The sequence below is a fragment of the Desmodus rotundus genome, chromosome 3 (genome assembly GCF_022682495.2).
Source record: "Desmodus rotundus isolate HL8 chromosome 3, HLdesRot8A.1, whole genome shotgun sequence".
NCBI lineage: Eukaryota > Metazoa > Chordata > Mammalia > Chiroptera > Phyllostomidae > Desmodus > Desmodus rotundus.
Genome location: NC_071389.1, coordinates 108,222,789 through 108,237,736, shown reverse-complemented (window position 1 = coordinate 108,237,736; position 14,948 = coordinate 108,222,789). Strand labels below are relative to the sequence as shown.

General features: G+C 39.8%; 1 protein-coding gene across 15 annotated transcripts in view; it reads right to left on the bottom strand.

Annotated features, from left to right (window-relative positions):
• Positions 1–1,372: 1,372 nt before the first annotated feature.
• Positions 1,373–14,948, bottom strand: part of LNX2 (ligand of numb-protein X 2) — an 86,011-nt gene continuing 72,435 nt past the window's right edge. For all 15 annotated transcript variants that reach the window (XM_045188125.2, XM_024580813.3, XM_053920749.1 and 12 more), the window contains 5 exons: positions 14,266–14,406; positions 10,714–10,891; positions 7,764–7,995; positions 5,836–5,994; positions 1,373–3,935 (listed from right to left, as the gene is read on the bottom strand). In XM_045188125.2, coding sequence (XP_045044060.2) covers positions 3,800–3,935; positions 5,836–5,994; positions 7,764–7,995; positions 10,714–10,891; positions 14,266–14,406 — 846 coding nt within the window. In that variant the 3' untranslated portion in view covers positions 1,373–3,799. The remainder of the gene's footprint in view (positions 3,936–5,835; positions 5,995–7,763; positions 7,996–10,713; positions 10,892–14,265; positions 14,407–14,948) is intronic.

The following is a 14,948-nucleotide window of genomic DNA, read 5'->3' as shown; positions in this document are numbered from 1 at the left end:
GGCGCCGGAGCCGTACACATATGAGGGGAGACCCCCTAAAATGGAATTTATTTATAAAAAATTGTATATTTATTCTCACATGTTTAAACTTCAGTCACCTTCAAAGTACTCTCCATTTGATGCAGTACACCTATAGAGATGTTTTTTTTCACTGCTCAAAGTAGTTTTTCAACTCATCCATTTTGATGTCTTTTAGTGCTCTGGCTGTTTTTTATTTTGCCTCTTCCATATTAGCAAAACATTTCCCTTTGAGGACTTTTTTTCATCTGGGGAAGCAAAAAAAAAGTTGCTCAGGGCGAGATTGGGTGAATAAGGAGGGTGGGGCATGGGGGTCATGCCATTTTTGGTCAAAAACTGCTGAACAGTCAATGCTCGTAAATCACACATCATGAAATGGGCAAATGTGTTGAAAGAAAAAAAAAAGAACCTCACTAAAGCCAAATGTTGCCTCTCACAGCAACGCCAGCTGGTGCACTCATACAGATGGGCTCCTAGAACACTCACCTTGCAAGGGTAGTGTGCACTGCAAGGGGCCTGCCCCCCGGAAGATGATTCTGGTTTCTTGTATAACTATGAAGGCTGGCTGAGGTTCCATTACAAGGAGGATAATTCTCTTGAAAGTGGAAGTGGAGGTAAGAGCAAGCTAGGATGGGGCCGTGTTCAGGCCACACCTCCAAATGCGGCGGTGAGACAAGCACAGGGAGGGCACCGCAGGGAAGTGGCAGAGGGAACTGTAAGCGCCTGCACGGGGGCAGCACGCGGGCGTGGGCGGGAGTACTGGGGGCCAAACGGGACTGCTGAGTTGTCTGAAAACCCAGATTAGGAGTCAAACACAGTGGTCTTGCTTTGAATGTAATTTACTAAAAAACCAGGGACAACTTCCTTTCTCCTAATTAAACAGTTTTTTTAATGCAGGGAATGATCAGAACTCCAGAAGAAGAGGAGCCCGTCAGGACCGCCTGGCCGGCCAGTGCCAGTGAAAGGGCGAGGAGAGCACATCCCCTGCGGGAGAGAAACGCTAGGTGAGCCGCGCGACACTCAGTCTTCTGCTAACCCCGTTTTAGAAAGTAAAAATAGATGGGTGAAATTAACTTTAGTAATATACATTATATAATTCAGCATATCCAAGGTATATATACCTTGTTGAATTTTCATTTCAACGTAAGTACTAGTCGCATTTCAGGTAGGTGCTCCGTCAGTAGCCACACACCTAGAGGTACTGCACAGGCGAACCTCGCAAGATTCAGCAGGGACCGCGTGCATTCTGCCTACCGGAGCGAGGACTAGAAGATGGATTTGTGACCCTGAGATTTCGAGCTGGGGATATTGTAATGATGACAGTGGTGCCACAAACAAAAACAAGCATCACACAATGAGTCAACATCTGCTGTTCCAGAAAAGATACAATGTTGCTATTATGGAAACAATGACTTTTATTTCCATCGGGAAAGATCATCACACTATTATTTAAACTTATTTGAAAAAATCCTGAAATAATTTAAACTGAAGGCACAGAACAAATTGAAATACTTAACTACTTAAGCTTCAAATGACAAAATTCAAATTCAAATGTTTCAACAGTAACAATAAATTATGGACAAGTTTCCATCACCAAGTATCATTCTGACCAAAAGCTATAGTCTTTCATAATAAAACCAAATTAGCTTAAGCTGATTTCAAGATTTCCATGATAAAAATACTGAACAATATTGAAAAAAATTTATTATTTCAAAATACTTATTATATCATTGGGTTCAATAAAAGTATTTTATATATAACAAAGCAGCAGTTAGGATATTTGTTGATGGATGACCACTCCCCAAGAAAGGACACAATATTACAAAATGTTAAAAAAATAGGAAAGTGGGTTACAAAATTCTACTTGGAGAGCGGGAAAAAAACTTGTTCTGTGTCAATTACGATATCAAAGCACTTCAATATCAAATTGCTTCCAAAGCCAATGACAATGTAACAGTAATATACTGCACGGGGCATTCCACTGTATCTTGGTTATCTGTAGACTACAGTGCAGCTAAGGGGTTGAACAAGTTAGTAACAATTATTGTTTCCATCTCTTATTTATTCAAAAGAGATATATTTTTAAAAATCATTATAAAACTAACTGGAATAATCAGTCACATGCTAGAATACAATGAACCCCAGCAATGCAGCTGCTAAGTCTGAAAGAAGTGGCCGTGCTCCACGACACACTGCGGTATTCGGGAACACCCTCTGCTCACCCCCACCATGTGCTGCAGAGGTCACTTGTAAGTTAGCTCAGATTCTGAACTAGGTTTCTAGTGAAACTTTTTTCAAGTATGCATAATATTAATACGGTAGGAATATTTTCCTCTTATTCACTCCTTTAAGTGTTCAAAGGACACTCATACTGAATAAAGGACAAACAAAATGGGCTGGTCAGAGTTTTCAAAAACAACTCAGAAAACATGAAATAGCCTAGTGACCAAAACCTGATTGAAAGATATTCACATCTAAAACCTACTTCTTCAGATTAAAAAAACACAGAGCTTTTCACTTTTTCTTAAAATAATTAAGTTCATAGTAAAGAAATAATGGGGAAAAATAAGAGTTTCTAAAACACTCAAGAATCTAACCAGAGTAAGATAAAAAAGGTCTAGCTTTTCCTACTTAGCTGTGATATATATGTACTGAATAGCAATATGGTTTTAACTTTATCATCTAATTTAATCGCATAAATCACTGAAACATTTCCAGCTAAGTTTGCTGATAGAAGGATAATACAAACTCTAGAAAATTATTCTCAGCAAAAAACGCTTCAAAATTTTCCTATATAAAATATTCCTTTGGAAGTGAGTCTTTAATGCTTTTGGACTGTTCAAGTAAATGCAGCTTTTAACCATCTCCAGCAGCAAACTATAATTATCTCCCAAATTCCTGTCACTGGGTAAAGTTATCTTTCATTCTCTACTATTCTAATAATGGTATGTTAGTTTTTATAAATCTCTTTTGTGGTGTTAAACTTATATTTTCAACATCTATGAACACTGAGAGACTAAAGAAGAAATAAGCCTGAAAAATTACTTTATAAGCAGCCCAAAGTTGTGAAATGTTGGCACCTACGGACAATGGGAGACAGTTACCACCCACAGTTAAAATGTATCCATTCGTGGCATTGGTATATGAGCAAGAGCAAATGCTACTGCTAGTGTCTTCACCGACACCAGTTTTGGGCATGTGTAACTCATTTTGTGACTCAGTCAGTGAAAACAAAGAGCCACCAGAAGTCCTCTAATCTAGCTGGCTGGGTCATAGTTTGGACAGACTTCATTATTATTGGTCACATTTTGAAAATATGGCCCTGACTGGTGTGGCTCAAGTGGGTTGAGCACTGGCCTGAGAACCAAAAGGTCACTGGTTCAATTCCCAGTCAGGGCACATGCCTTGGTTGTGGGCCAGACCCCCAGTTGGGGTGCATGCAAGAGGCAACCAATCAATGTATCTCTCACGCAAGGATGTTTCTCCCCCTCTCTTTCTCTCTTCCTTCCTCTCTCTCTAAAAATAAATAAATCTTTAAAAAAAAAAAGAAAGAAAATATGAACTCACAGGACTAGTAGGAGACTGTTTCCAAGCTGAAAGAAATGTGGCTCACTTGAGGAAAACCACTTAAATAACAACAGAAGGACAATGTTAGTGGTTTTGGGCCCTGTAAATACCAGCTGTGTCAGTGGCTCTGAACTAGAAACACAATAAAATGAAAGGGTTTTCTTTCCAAAACCTATGAAAAGAAAGATGTTTAACTCAGAATTAAATTCAAAATCTACACCAGGCTGCCAGGCCAGCAAATAACGGTCAGAGTGACTTTGTTCCGCTGCTCCTTCAACATGGGGACTAACGCAGAATGGCTCATCCCCACAGTTGACAGGCCATTCACGGCCACGATCATATCTCCACATCTAGAAAAAGACAGACAGACAGACACACAGAAACAGAACCAGACTGTTATGATTTTCATAGTATTAAAACCATTACCCTGAGATTTGTTTAGTGTGAAAATCCCAGTCTCATTTAACGATCAACTGTCAATGACTAAGGTATATTATCTACTCTGAGAAATGTCTGGAGTTATTTCTTTAAGCCTGTGTTGGTTTTCCATGGCCAATCACGGACACCCCTGCGCCACCCTCTGCTGTAACTGGTGTGTGATTTCAAGGGCAAGAAGGTAACTTTCATGTAAGTATAAAAAAATATATAACTAGGTGAATAAATCTTTTATGATGTTTTGTCTTTAGTTTGTAACATGAATGTGCTAGTTTATTGTTAGCTATCTCAATTTCTCTTTGGAAGCAGGTCGAATGCAAATTACGAACTAATTAACCAAGACCCAAACTGGTTACTTTAGCTAAGACAATGGTTAATTCATTTTCTCCTACTCTTTCCTCATAAAATAATGCTTTCTATTTTATAAAATGATCTGATAAAGGACTGATCTGGAGCATACCAACTCTGATCAACTTTTCACAGTATTATTTTGATGTCACCTGCTGTTCGCAAATACTGTAAATTCTCCAGTTGTACAGCATTTGATGCCACCATTTACTTTTTGACAGCTGGTTCCTTCACCCAAAACTAGGCACTAAGAACTTACAATCACCCACTCCTATTTGTATACTCTCTTGATACAATACCTTATTCTTCCCCCAGCACCTGAGCTTTGAAAAAGAAAAGAGGCTGCATGTAGACTGAGTGTGTCCTTTCTGCCCAGTGGTGACAACTGGCAGAGGAGTTAATGGGAAGGGCTCTGGAGCCAGGAAGTCCTGGGTCTGAACTGCAGTCAACCACTTTCAGCCATTTGACTGTGGGAAAGTTTCCTAACCCTTCTAAGCCTTAGTCATCCTATTTATAAACCAGGACTGAACGACACCAAAAACACCTCAGAGGGCTGATAAGGGGATTCAATAATACATTACAACAATACACTGTGCCTGGCACACTGCCAACAATCAAACATTTGCTCATCAAATATTTATTGAGTCCTGGCCGGGTGGGCCAGTAGGTTGGAGCTCCATCCCGTACACCAAAAGGGTGCACGTTTGATTACCAGTCAGGGCACACACCTAGGTTGCGGGTTTGATCCCCATTCAGGGGGCGTATGAGAGGCAACTGATCAGTGTTTGTCACATCAATGTTTCTCTCTCTCCCCCTCTCTCTTCCTCTCTCTCTAAAATCAATAAAACATATCCTCGGATGAGGATTTTAAAAAATAATGAATATTTATTGAGACCTTAGTACATATGCAAGGCACTGTTCTGGCTGCCAGAGATGTAACAATAAATGTAACAAAATCCTTTCCCCTTCCCTGAGTGGACTTTGCATAAATGTATCGTTAGGCAGACCTAAGTGCTGTGGAGAAAAATAAAGCAGAGTCATCTAATGACCGGACTGGGCCTGAGTGGGTTGTGCGGCAAGTCTGCTGCGAGCTAGTCACACCACAGTGTGTGCAATGCAATGACTCGGGTTAGCCGTGCCATTAGATGAGCAAAACAGAGCTACGAGTGGCCAGACGGTAAAGGCAATGCTTCCGTCCAGATCAGAGTTAAAAAGTGTTTTCTGCAGCGGGCCAGGTGGTCAACAAATATTTTAGGCTTTGCAATCACATGGTCTCTGTCACAATGACTCAGCTCTGCCACTGCGGCTCAGAAGCAGTAACAGACAACATGTAAATGAGTAAGCGTGGCCACGGTCCAATAAAGCTTTAAGTACAAGAACAGAGAGCTGTATTTGGAGCTAGCCCCTGGTCTGGATCGTGCCTATCACAACAAACACGAATCACATCAGCAATATAACAAGACTCACTTTAATCTTCCATCATAATAAGCAGGAGTTCCCAAGACAATGGTTTTAATGAAGAAAGGCTGATTGGTGTGGTTCTCTTCATATCCACCAACAATACTAAAGCCCCAACTTCCCAAGTAGCTTCGTCGTAAAACTATATCATGGCAGCTATGAAGGGAACTATAAACAAACACAAACGTCAGGAAACAATTCATCTTTGTTAGAACTCTACACCATGTCATAATTACCACCAACAGAAAAGAAAAAGCGTTACTTTATTTCCCTCTGAATGCATTATTTTGACCACCCACTTTCCAACACAGATGCAGTTCTAGGTAGACTCAAATTTCTTTCAATTTTTTCAGTCTTCTCTTCCCCAGCGAAGAGAAGACTGAAAAATTTGGTGTACGGGTTTCAGTCTTCTCTTCTGCGTGTGCGCGCTCACACACACGCACACACACAGAGGGTTTAAATGAACTGGGCAATGAGCCACACCTCAGAAATTCGTACGAGATGGTTCTGAGCCTGTGTTTGCTCCCTGCACTGCCAACAGGTCCTCCGCTCTGCTGCCCATTTGTATCTTCAAAACCTGCCTCTACTGAAAGGCGGTGTGAGGGGTCCAGCCCTGCTGACTTCAGCACTCGGATGAAAGAGATGAGCAGCGGAGCAGATTCCCCCCAAAGGTAAGATCCCTCTTTTTAATCTACACAAGGAATTAAAAGTTGTCGTTTTTCCCTCCTTCACTTAAAATGCCTTCATTTTAAGAGTGACTCTAATTGACAAAATAGGAAAATAGTAACAAAAAAATCTCTTTCAGTTTTGCTGCACAGATATGAAGTAGTTAAAACATCCTTGTCATAAAAAAAGTCTCCACAAGGTCCACATGCAAGGTCCCTACAAGTCCCTGAGACATGAATTCTACTACAATTTTAGGCCTCTTTGTTATTTTTTAACCAAGAAGACAAGTCAGCAAGTTAGATTATGAACAAATAATCTAATAATCCAATTGGATAATCCAATAATATCTAATAATCCAATAATATCCTTGCTTCTTTATTGTTCATTCTGTGAAAGTGCTTTATAAGCCATAGAGCACTAAACAAATTCTAGTTATTACAAATCTATTCTAAATAAAGCTAGATAGCTCAGAAACTGGCACATTTTTATTCTTTATTTTTATTTTAAATGAATAATTTTCATACTTTATTAAGAGTCAGTATGTTTCATCATCGTTCAGATTTAGGATTCTTTTATATGCTAAGAACCTAAACTGAAAACAAAAATGGTAACATACAGTCTTCCTACCTCAATATGAAACTACGCAACCATCACCGGGAGGGTCCAGGGGCTTGTGGGACCAGACACTGTGCTCCCAATGCCTTGGCTGGTCAGTCACAAAGCAGTGAATTCTTCAGAACTGTGGTTAGGAGCAGCTACTCTTGAACACCAATGGCAGGGCTTAAGACTCTTATGTCCAATAAAAACTGAGTTTATACCCTGCTATTTTAGGAGAGTTAAAAGGATTAGGAACATAGGGCTTTTAGAAGGACTCCTGGGATAGGACAAGGCCCCGCACTCTGACCCCAGGCACATGAGGGCTGTGCATGGATCAGAATGAACACCAACAAGGACAACTTTCCTGAGCAGGGGGCTGAGCATCCATGGCATGGCTGTCCACTTACCAGCCTTAACAGAAATTGGGCAGATGACTTTATTCGTTTTTATAAATAGTTATGTCTTTTAGCTTAGTTCTCATTATTAAATTTATCTTTTAAATATAAGCACCTAAGAAAAATTACAATTTTCTTTTGTAATTTGATTTGATGTTGCTACTTTTATCTAATCAAAGCCTTTTTTTTACCTCCTCAGTGAGTGGATTTACTGGGTTCCACACTAATAAAGGTTGTCATTATGATTATTTCATAAAACAACAAGAAAGCTGTCAGTACCTTGGAAGCCCAAGCCACATGACCCAAGATGGGGACCAGCTGGCATCATACTCGTTTTCACTGAACGTGCTTGGTGGCTCGTCCGCGGCCTGCGTGGCCTCCTCAACAACTTGGACCTCGAGCGCTTTAAGGGCAACAGTGGGGGATGCAGCACTGGCTTTCAGCACAGCAACAGCCTCACTGTGACTTAAATTGGTCAAGTCAATGCCATTGATACTCAATAATACATCACCTGTTCAAAGGATGAGACAAAAAAAAAATGCACTGAGCTACCAAGTGATTATTTTCCTGCAAATTCTCCTACTGGTAAATGAATCAACAAAAGCTAGTTTCAATGTCTCAGATGAGATAAGGTAAAGGACCATTTTTTACTTCTTTGTGATTTTAATAATACTGAAATAAATCCAATTCATAAAGGACATTCCAAAACAATTTAAAAATTTAAAATAATTTCATAGCATATAGGAAGAAGTATGGCTCGAGGCATCGCGACTCATCTAGAAGTCCACACCCTTAGCCTTGGCACGTTGTAGGTTTAGCTGGGCACAGGCCCTGGCCCGTTCATTCTCTTCTCTGAGATTCCGTGATTCCTACTGTTCTTCCCAACTCAAAAATTATGTGACACTTTGCATTTAGAAATAAATATTTATATTCTCTTTCATACTATATTTATACAGTTTTATATATAAAGACAGCCCTACATAGTTCACTCAGCACAAATACATCACAATACGTAAAGAGAGGATATCCTTGGGCCTAAACAAGGAAACAGAACTTGTGGTCTGAACATCTTGTCTTGCTTGAGAAAGAAAAAAAGTGTTTGTTCCTCTGTCAAGTAATATAATAAAAAGGGCAGTGAGGATTAAATAAAAGGTCGGGGAGGAAAGGATTACTCCTCTGGGAAGTACACTTTGTACCAAGAGAGACTACGGAAAACCCTCCTCTCCCAAAACACATTTATTTTTCAGATTGTTAAAGTAAAACATTCTCATTGTAAAAAATTTAGAAAACATAATAAATAACAAGAAGGAAATAAAATTGCTCCCAATTCTGTTGTTGGACAAGTAACTTTTAAAAATAGCAGCCTTATTAAGATATTATTCATGTAACATTCAATTCATTCACTTAAAGTTACAATTTTATGGTTTTTAGTATAGTCACAGAGTTATACAGCCACCACACACCATTTTAAGAAGAACCCCAGAAAACATGTACCAATCAGCAGTCACTTCCCTTCTAGCAGCCCTAAGTAACCACTACTCTACTTTCTCTCTCCACAGACCTGCCCGTGGGCAGATCACATAAATGGAGCCAACACGTGGTCTTTTGTGACCGGCTTTTTTCCGTAGGCATAATGTTTTCAAGGTCCACCTATATTGTAGCCCGTGTCAATACTTCACTCCTGTTTATAGCCAAATAATATCCCATTGTATTACCATATTGTACTAATCCCTTCGCTAGCTAGACATCTGGGTTGTTTCCACTTTTTGGCTACTATGGAAAATACTGCTGTGAAAGTTCACATACAAGTTTATGTGTTGCCACATTTTCATGTCTTCAGGAACGGAATTGTTAGATCACACAGTAACAGTGTGTTTAACTTTTTGAGGAACTGCTGAACCGTTTTCCAAAACAAGTGCACCACTTTACATCCCTGCTGGCAGTGTATGAAGGTTCCAATTTCTCTACATCCTTGCCGAGGTTTGTCATTGCCTGCCTTTTTTATCACATCCATCCTTGTGGGTGTGAAGTGGTTTTGATTTGCATTTCCAATGCAAACAACCAACGACACTGAGTTTCTTTTCCTGTGATTATTGGCCGTTTGTGTATCTCCTTTGGAGAAATGTCTATTCAGGTCCTTTGCCCACTTTTCTATTGGGTTATTGACCTTATTATTTATTGAGTTGTAAGGGCTCTTCATGTACTCTAGATACAAGTTTTCCATCAGGTACATGATTAACAAATATTTTCTCCCATTCTTTTTACTTTCTTGGTGGTGTGTGTCTTTCATTAAATTTGTAATTTTGATGAAGTCCAGTTTATCTATGTGGTTGTTGTTGCTTGTGTTTTGGTGTCACGTCTAAGAAAACCATTCCCTAACCCAAGGTCGTGAGTATTTACACTTACGTTTTTCTCTGAACGTAAATTGTAGATCTTACATTTAGGTCTTAGACCCATAATCAGTTAATTCCTATACGTGTTGTGAGGTAGGAATCCAACTTCACTCTTGCAAAACCAGCTTTTAAGACTGCCTTTCTGCATGAACAAGCCAGTGCATGAAGAATGCTATTTTCACCGCTACCCCCCCCACTATACAAATTATATAGTACTGATGCGAGCGTGAACTTGTAAATGTGCTAATCCCTAAACCCACCACCTTTGTTTTTTTTTAATTTAATTTTTATTTTTTAAAGATTTTATTTATTTATTTCTAGAGAGAGGGGAATGGAAGGAGAAAGAGAGGGAGAGAAACATCAATGTGTGGTTGCCTCTTGCACACCCCCACTAGGGAGCCAGCGCACAACCCAAACATGTACCGGAACAGAATCGAACCAGCGGCCCTTTGGTTCGCAGGCTGGCACTCAATCCACGGAGCCACACCAGCCAGGGCCCCACTACCTTTTAAAGTTTGTGCTCTGCCCCACCTCCTCTGTGAGCCCCTCCCACTTTATTTTGAGTTTAACATTTGTATTTTGGAGACAGTCGTAGCCTGCCGCAACATGGGCAATAGAAATCTCTTAAGAGTCTTTTCCAACGTAAAATAATCCAACACTTTGAGTAACTATTAGAAAATGCTAAGCTTCAGCATTAGGCATTTTTCTAACCTTATAAAGAGGCTTTATGTTTACACATGCGTAGGACATTTTAAAGGAAAAAAAAGTCACGCCCATGCGTGCACAGCTGAATTCGGGGAGAAGATGCGGTGAGACCGCTGAAGAGCCCGTCTTACCTCTCTTGATTCTGCCGTCGCGGGCGAGGCAGCCGTGCGGCGGCACGCTGGTGACAAAGATGGGCAGCTCACCACTCTTACTTCCTCTGCCCCCAGCAACCGTCATTCCAAGGGACTCGTGTGCCTCCTTCTTCACAGTAATGTGTTTTTCTTGGCATATAACACACTGGGTAAGATCCTAATTCATGAGAGAAAAAATTTATTGAACATATTTACTGGAATAAATAGTATACAGCAAAGAGGACAGCTTAAACTAATGTAAAAACTTATGTGGCAACTGTAAGTCATTTTATTTATCACTTACTATAGGACTGAAAGCAATACACAATTCTTCATAGGTACAAACACTGCAACGATCACGGTGCATCACCATGTGAAACTGAGGTCTGCCGTATTTTCCTGTGGCTACTTATGAAACTGAAGCAACTCAGGACTGTTGCCATGTGGAGGTTGAAGTAAAATAAGCACATCGTTTGTATAGTTACCTTAAACTCCAACATATGGTCCATTCTATAAAAGTAATGCATTTGAGTTTTAAGATTCTGAAGATGAGCCAATTAACTTTTCTTCCATCTTTCTGCCATACTCTTTGAAAGAAAAGTTGACAGATTAGTACAAAACAAAATGTTTTGCCAACTGCCAGAAACAAGCTACAGTTTTGTCTTCTGATTCTTGCTGACAAGGATTATCAGAATAATCCGTCATGAAGCGGCTGCATATCTATCTTCAAAACCTCCAGGAAAAGCTAAAAGGCTATGAAATAACTGAATTTTTAAAGAAGCTACTGACAGGGAAATAAATTCCCAACAAACTATATCCTTAAGGTAAAGCTATTTTTAGTGACATTTGTTATTGCTACTTATTACTGAGACACTCCCGGAAGAAAAGACTAATACATCACTTTTATTTCTGAGTTAGAATCCAATATAAAACAAGGTAAACATATGAGATATTACATTGAAATAACAATAGCTAAGTTTTACTGAGGATTTACTATGTGCAAAGCTAATGGCTCTACATGTATTACTTCACTTCCTTCTCCCCATGCCCCCCTTACAGACAGGGAAACAGCCTTAGGAAGGCCATGGAACTTGCCCCGAATCATACAAGTGACTGCACTGGAATTTGAACTGATGTGGGTCTGCATGGGTTCATGCAGTACAGCGCACTGTGTACGTCCACTGTTTATAAACACCCGCACCACACCGGCACTGTCCCACTCAATGTAACAGCGCAAGCTAAGGTCTCAAAAGGTTTCTGACAATTACCAACTATAGAAGAATGTTAGAGATAATGAAACAATTATATTAGTGTTTTAACAATGTTAACAATGGAAATATATGAATTATATTTACATGATTGTAACATTTCCTTTAGAGGCATAAAGTCAGAGTTGACATGCACATATCCATTAACCAGGTCCTGGAATTCTAGGCTGGGTGCCCTTCTCTGGTCCTGGAATCCCTGCAGTCCTGACATTTTATCAAGCGAACTACCTGTGGTCCAGCAGGGCATTCCTGGAGAATGTTATGACCTAGTAGCACACTTGTAAATGTCTTAGATGGTTCCTATATTGAAGCAGGAAATCTGTTAGTATGCTCCAAAATTGGGCAAAACCATTTTATTATGAAGACAAGTCATGTGAACGAGTCCTGAGTGTATTTACTGAAGCATTTCCACTCTCAGGTGTTTTACCATTTAAGGGTGTGATTTTACTCCTCTGAGGGCTGAAACATGAATGCACTGTTTTCCTCAGAACCGAACCTAACTTCAGTGATTATACTCAGAAAGCTTCAAGGAAATGTCTCAGGACTCAACACCATAGGAATGTCTATCCAAGCAGCTACTAAGAAGCTTAGTAGTAGACCAATGTATACTCTATTTTTAATGACTATAATCACTGGAACAGGTTGTTTCGGTGAATTTTATGTTTGCTTCCCTATGAGACTTTTATTTTTCTAAATCAGGATTTTACATAACAAATGCAAGAGTAAATAGCTAAATTAACACTCAAAGTCCATTTTCTGTGGCTGTTCTACCTAACTAGGTTTGCAGACTACCTAGACTGAGAATAAATACAGCATTGCTATTTAAGACACCACCACATAAAATTAAAGAGAATAAGAATTAGCAGAGTTAAAAGAGAAAAATATATGTACCCCAAACTAAATGAAGTAAGCAGTTTTCCATGTGAATGTGGAAATGATTAGGTAGAGTTTTTAAAATTATCTTGTCTTAAAACTATAACATCAGACATCCATATCTCAAATTATTGTAGAATTCAATGACAGAAAAGATTCAATAATCAACTTACGGCTTATACTATCATTCTTTAGAACATATATCTTGTAAAGCAAGGACGAGCTATCTGAGACAACTCCCACTAAAAATTACTATTCAAAACTCTGACTCCTTTGTCATAGTCTCTGTTATGAACGCAACATCATAGGTTTCCTTCATACATTTTGGTTTTGGTTCAGAATCGAGAACCAAGTCTGTGGCTGTAATTTCACGTGAGTATCAACTAAACCAAAGGCCAGTGAGTGACAAGTCTGTACTGAAGCTCAGAAAACCAGATAAACCTGATGGGCCAAAAATACGCCCGTCCTTAAGCAAGGCTTTCTTAGAGCGCCTGTGATGTTCCAAAGGTAACTACTTCTCAGACACCGAACTTAACATCAGGAAGCCATCTTGGCACACAGGGAATTTCTATGGTTTTTAAGCAGACTAACGAGTAAGTTTTTGTTTGGTAACACAAGTTAATTTTACATAAGGAAAGTGACTTTCTTTGGAAGCTCACATTTAGCTTATATGTTCAAGTGGTTGGGTGAACATCATTGTTGAAAAAATCCTGGCCTACCAGAAACTGAGTGTAAGTGAAGGATCAAATGAAGAAAATAGTATCAAAAATGCAGTGAAGTACCACCCTTTTCTGATTTTTGCAACTCAAGTTAGAGTATCAAAATTCTCAGTACTGATAAACATGTCCTAAGAATATAACACCAGTGAAATCTTAAAGAAGCTGTACAAATGCTCAATATATGGGAATTTTAAATAATTCCCATAAAAGCTATAATATAAAAAGAAATGTGCTATATACTAGTACCTATCCAAATGTGCGATTTATGTTTAACAGTCGCATATCTAAGTCTGCTGCTGTAGGCAGCCTGCTCAACTGTAAAGAGCAGACCCGTCCAGCACTGTCTTCATCTTGCTTTTCCAATCAGATAACTGTTACATTAAATGAGCAACCCAAGACAAAGCCTACTTTCAAGCAGGACTAAGCACATAGAAAATTTTTTCTGGAAGATCAAATACTTCTCGTCAATCACCTGGCAGAGGGACCCTCTTCACTAAGAAACCGTCCCCACTGTCTGAGGACCTGAAATAATACAGTTACTCTCCAAGGCAGCAAGACATCCACATTTCATACCCTCAACACCCATGCTCGCCTTCTCCAACAGAACAACAGCCCTCGTTTAAATCTTTCCAGCTTGTAACAATGATCCTGTGAGGGCGGATAAATCCCAGCACACACACACAACACCTCACCTTATGTGAGCTGGGTCTGCTGTAGCACAGCGCCGGTGCGTGGTGCTGGCTGCTGCTCGGAGCTCCCGCTTCTCGGACAGTGTTACCTGGCTGGGCTTTCCCTGGTCTAGCAATCGTTAAATTCACCCTTTCTCCACTAGCCTGGAGAAAACACACAGACATTACCACCGGTCATTAATGACACTTCTCATTGTAAAAATTACAGGCAGTATAATTTCCAATGCACTATCATTATAGCAGAGCCTCGGCTGGGTAGTGACTGCGAGTACCTGGTGGTGGGGAGGAAGCAGGTTTGTCTAATGGGTTAGTATTTGAAAACTTCTGCAGTTGAATATCTCACACACACACGCCGCTCTTAAACATGCCCTCCCCAGCCCCACCTCCAAAATAACCAAGCAAAGCAGTGAAACTGCCTGTGTTCTCATCTCCCCTTGATTTCTTGATTTTTGAAAAATACTTCCCCTTCAATATCGGCCTTGGCATTGAGAGGGAGACAGCAAAGGAAAGAACATAGAAAGGAAGAACTGATTCAAAAATTGATTAAAATCCCTTGTGACTTTTGAAATCAATCTCATGGTGGCTACTCTGGAATGAATAATCAACGAAACAATGCAGAGCTTTGTTTCTGCTGTGCTAGGTCTGAGCAAAACAGGACATCGGCTTCAACCAGGGGTGTCGAACTC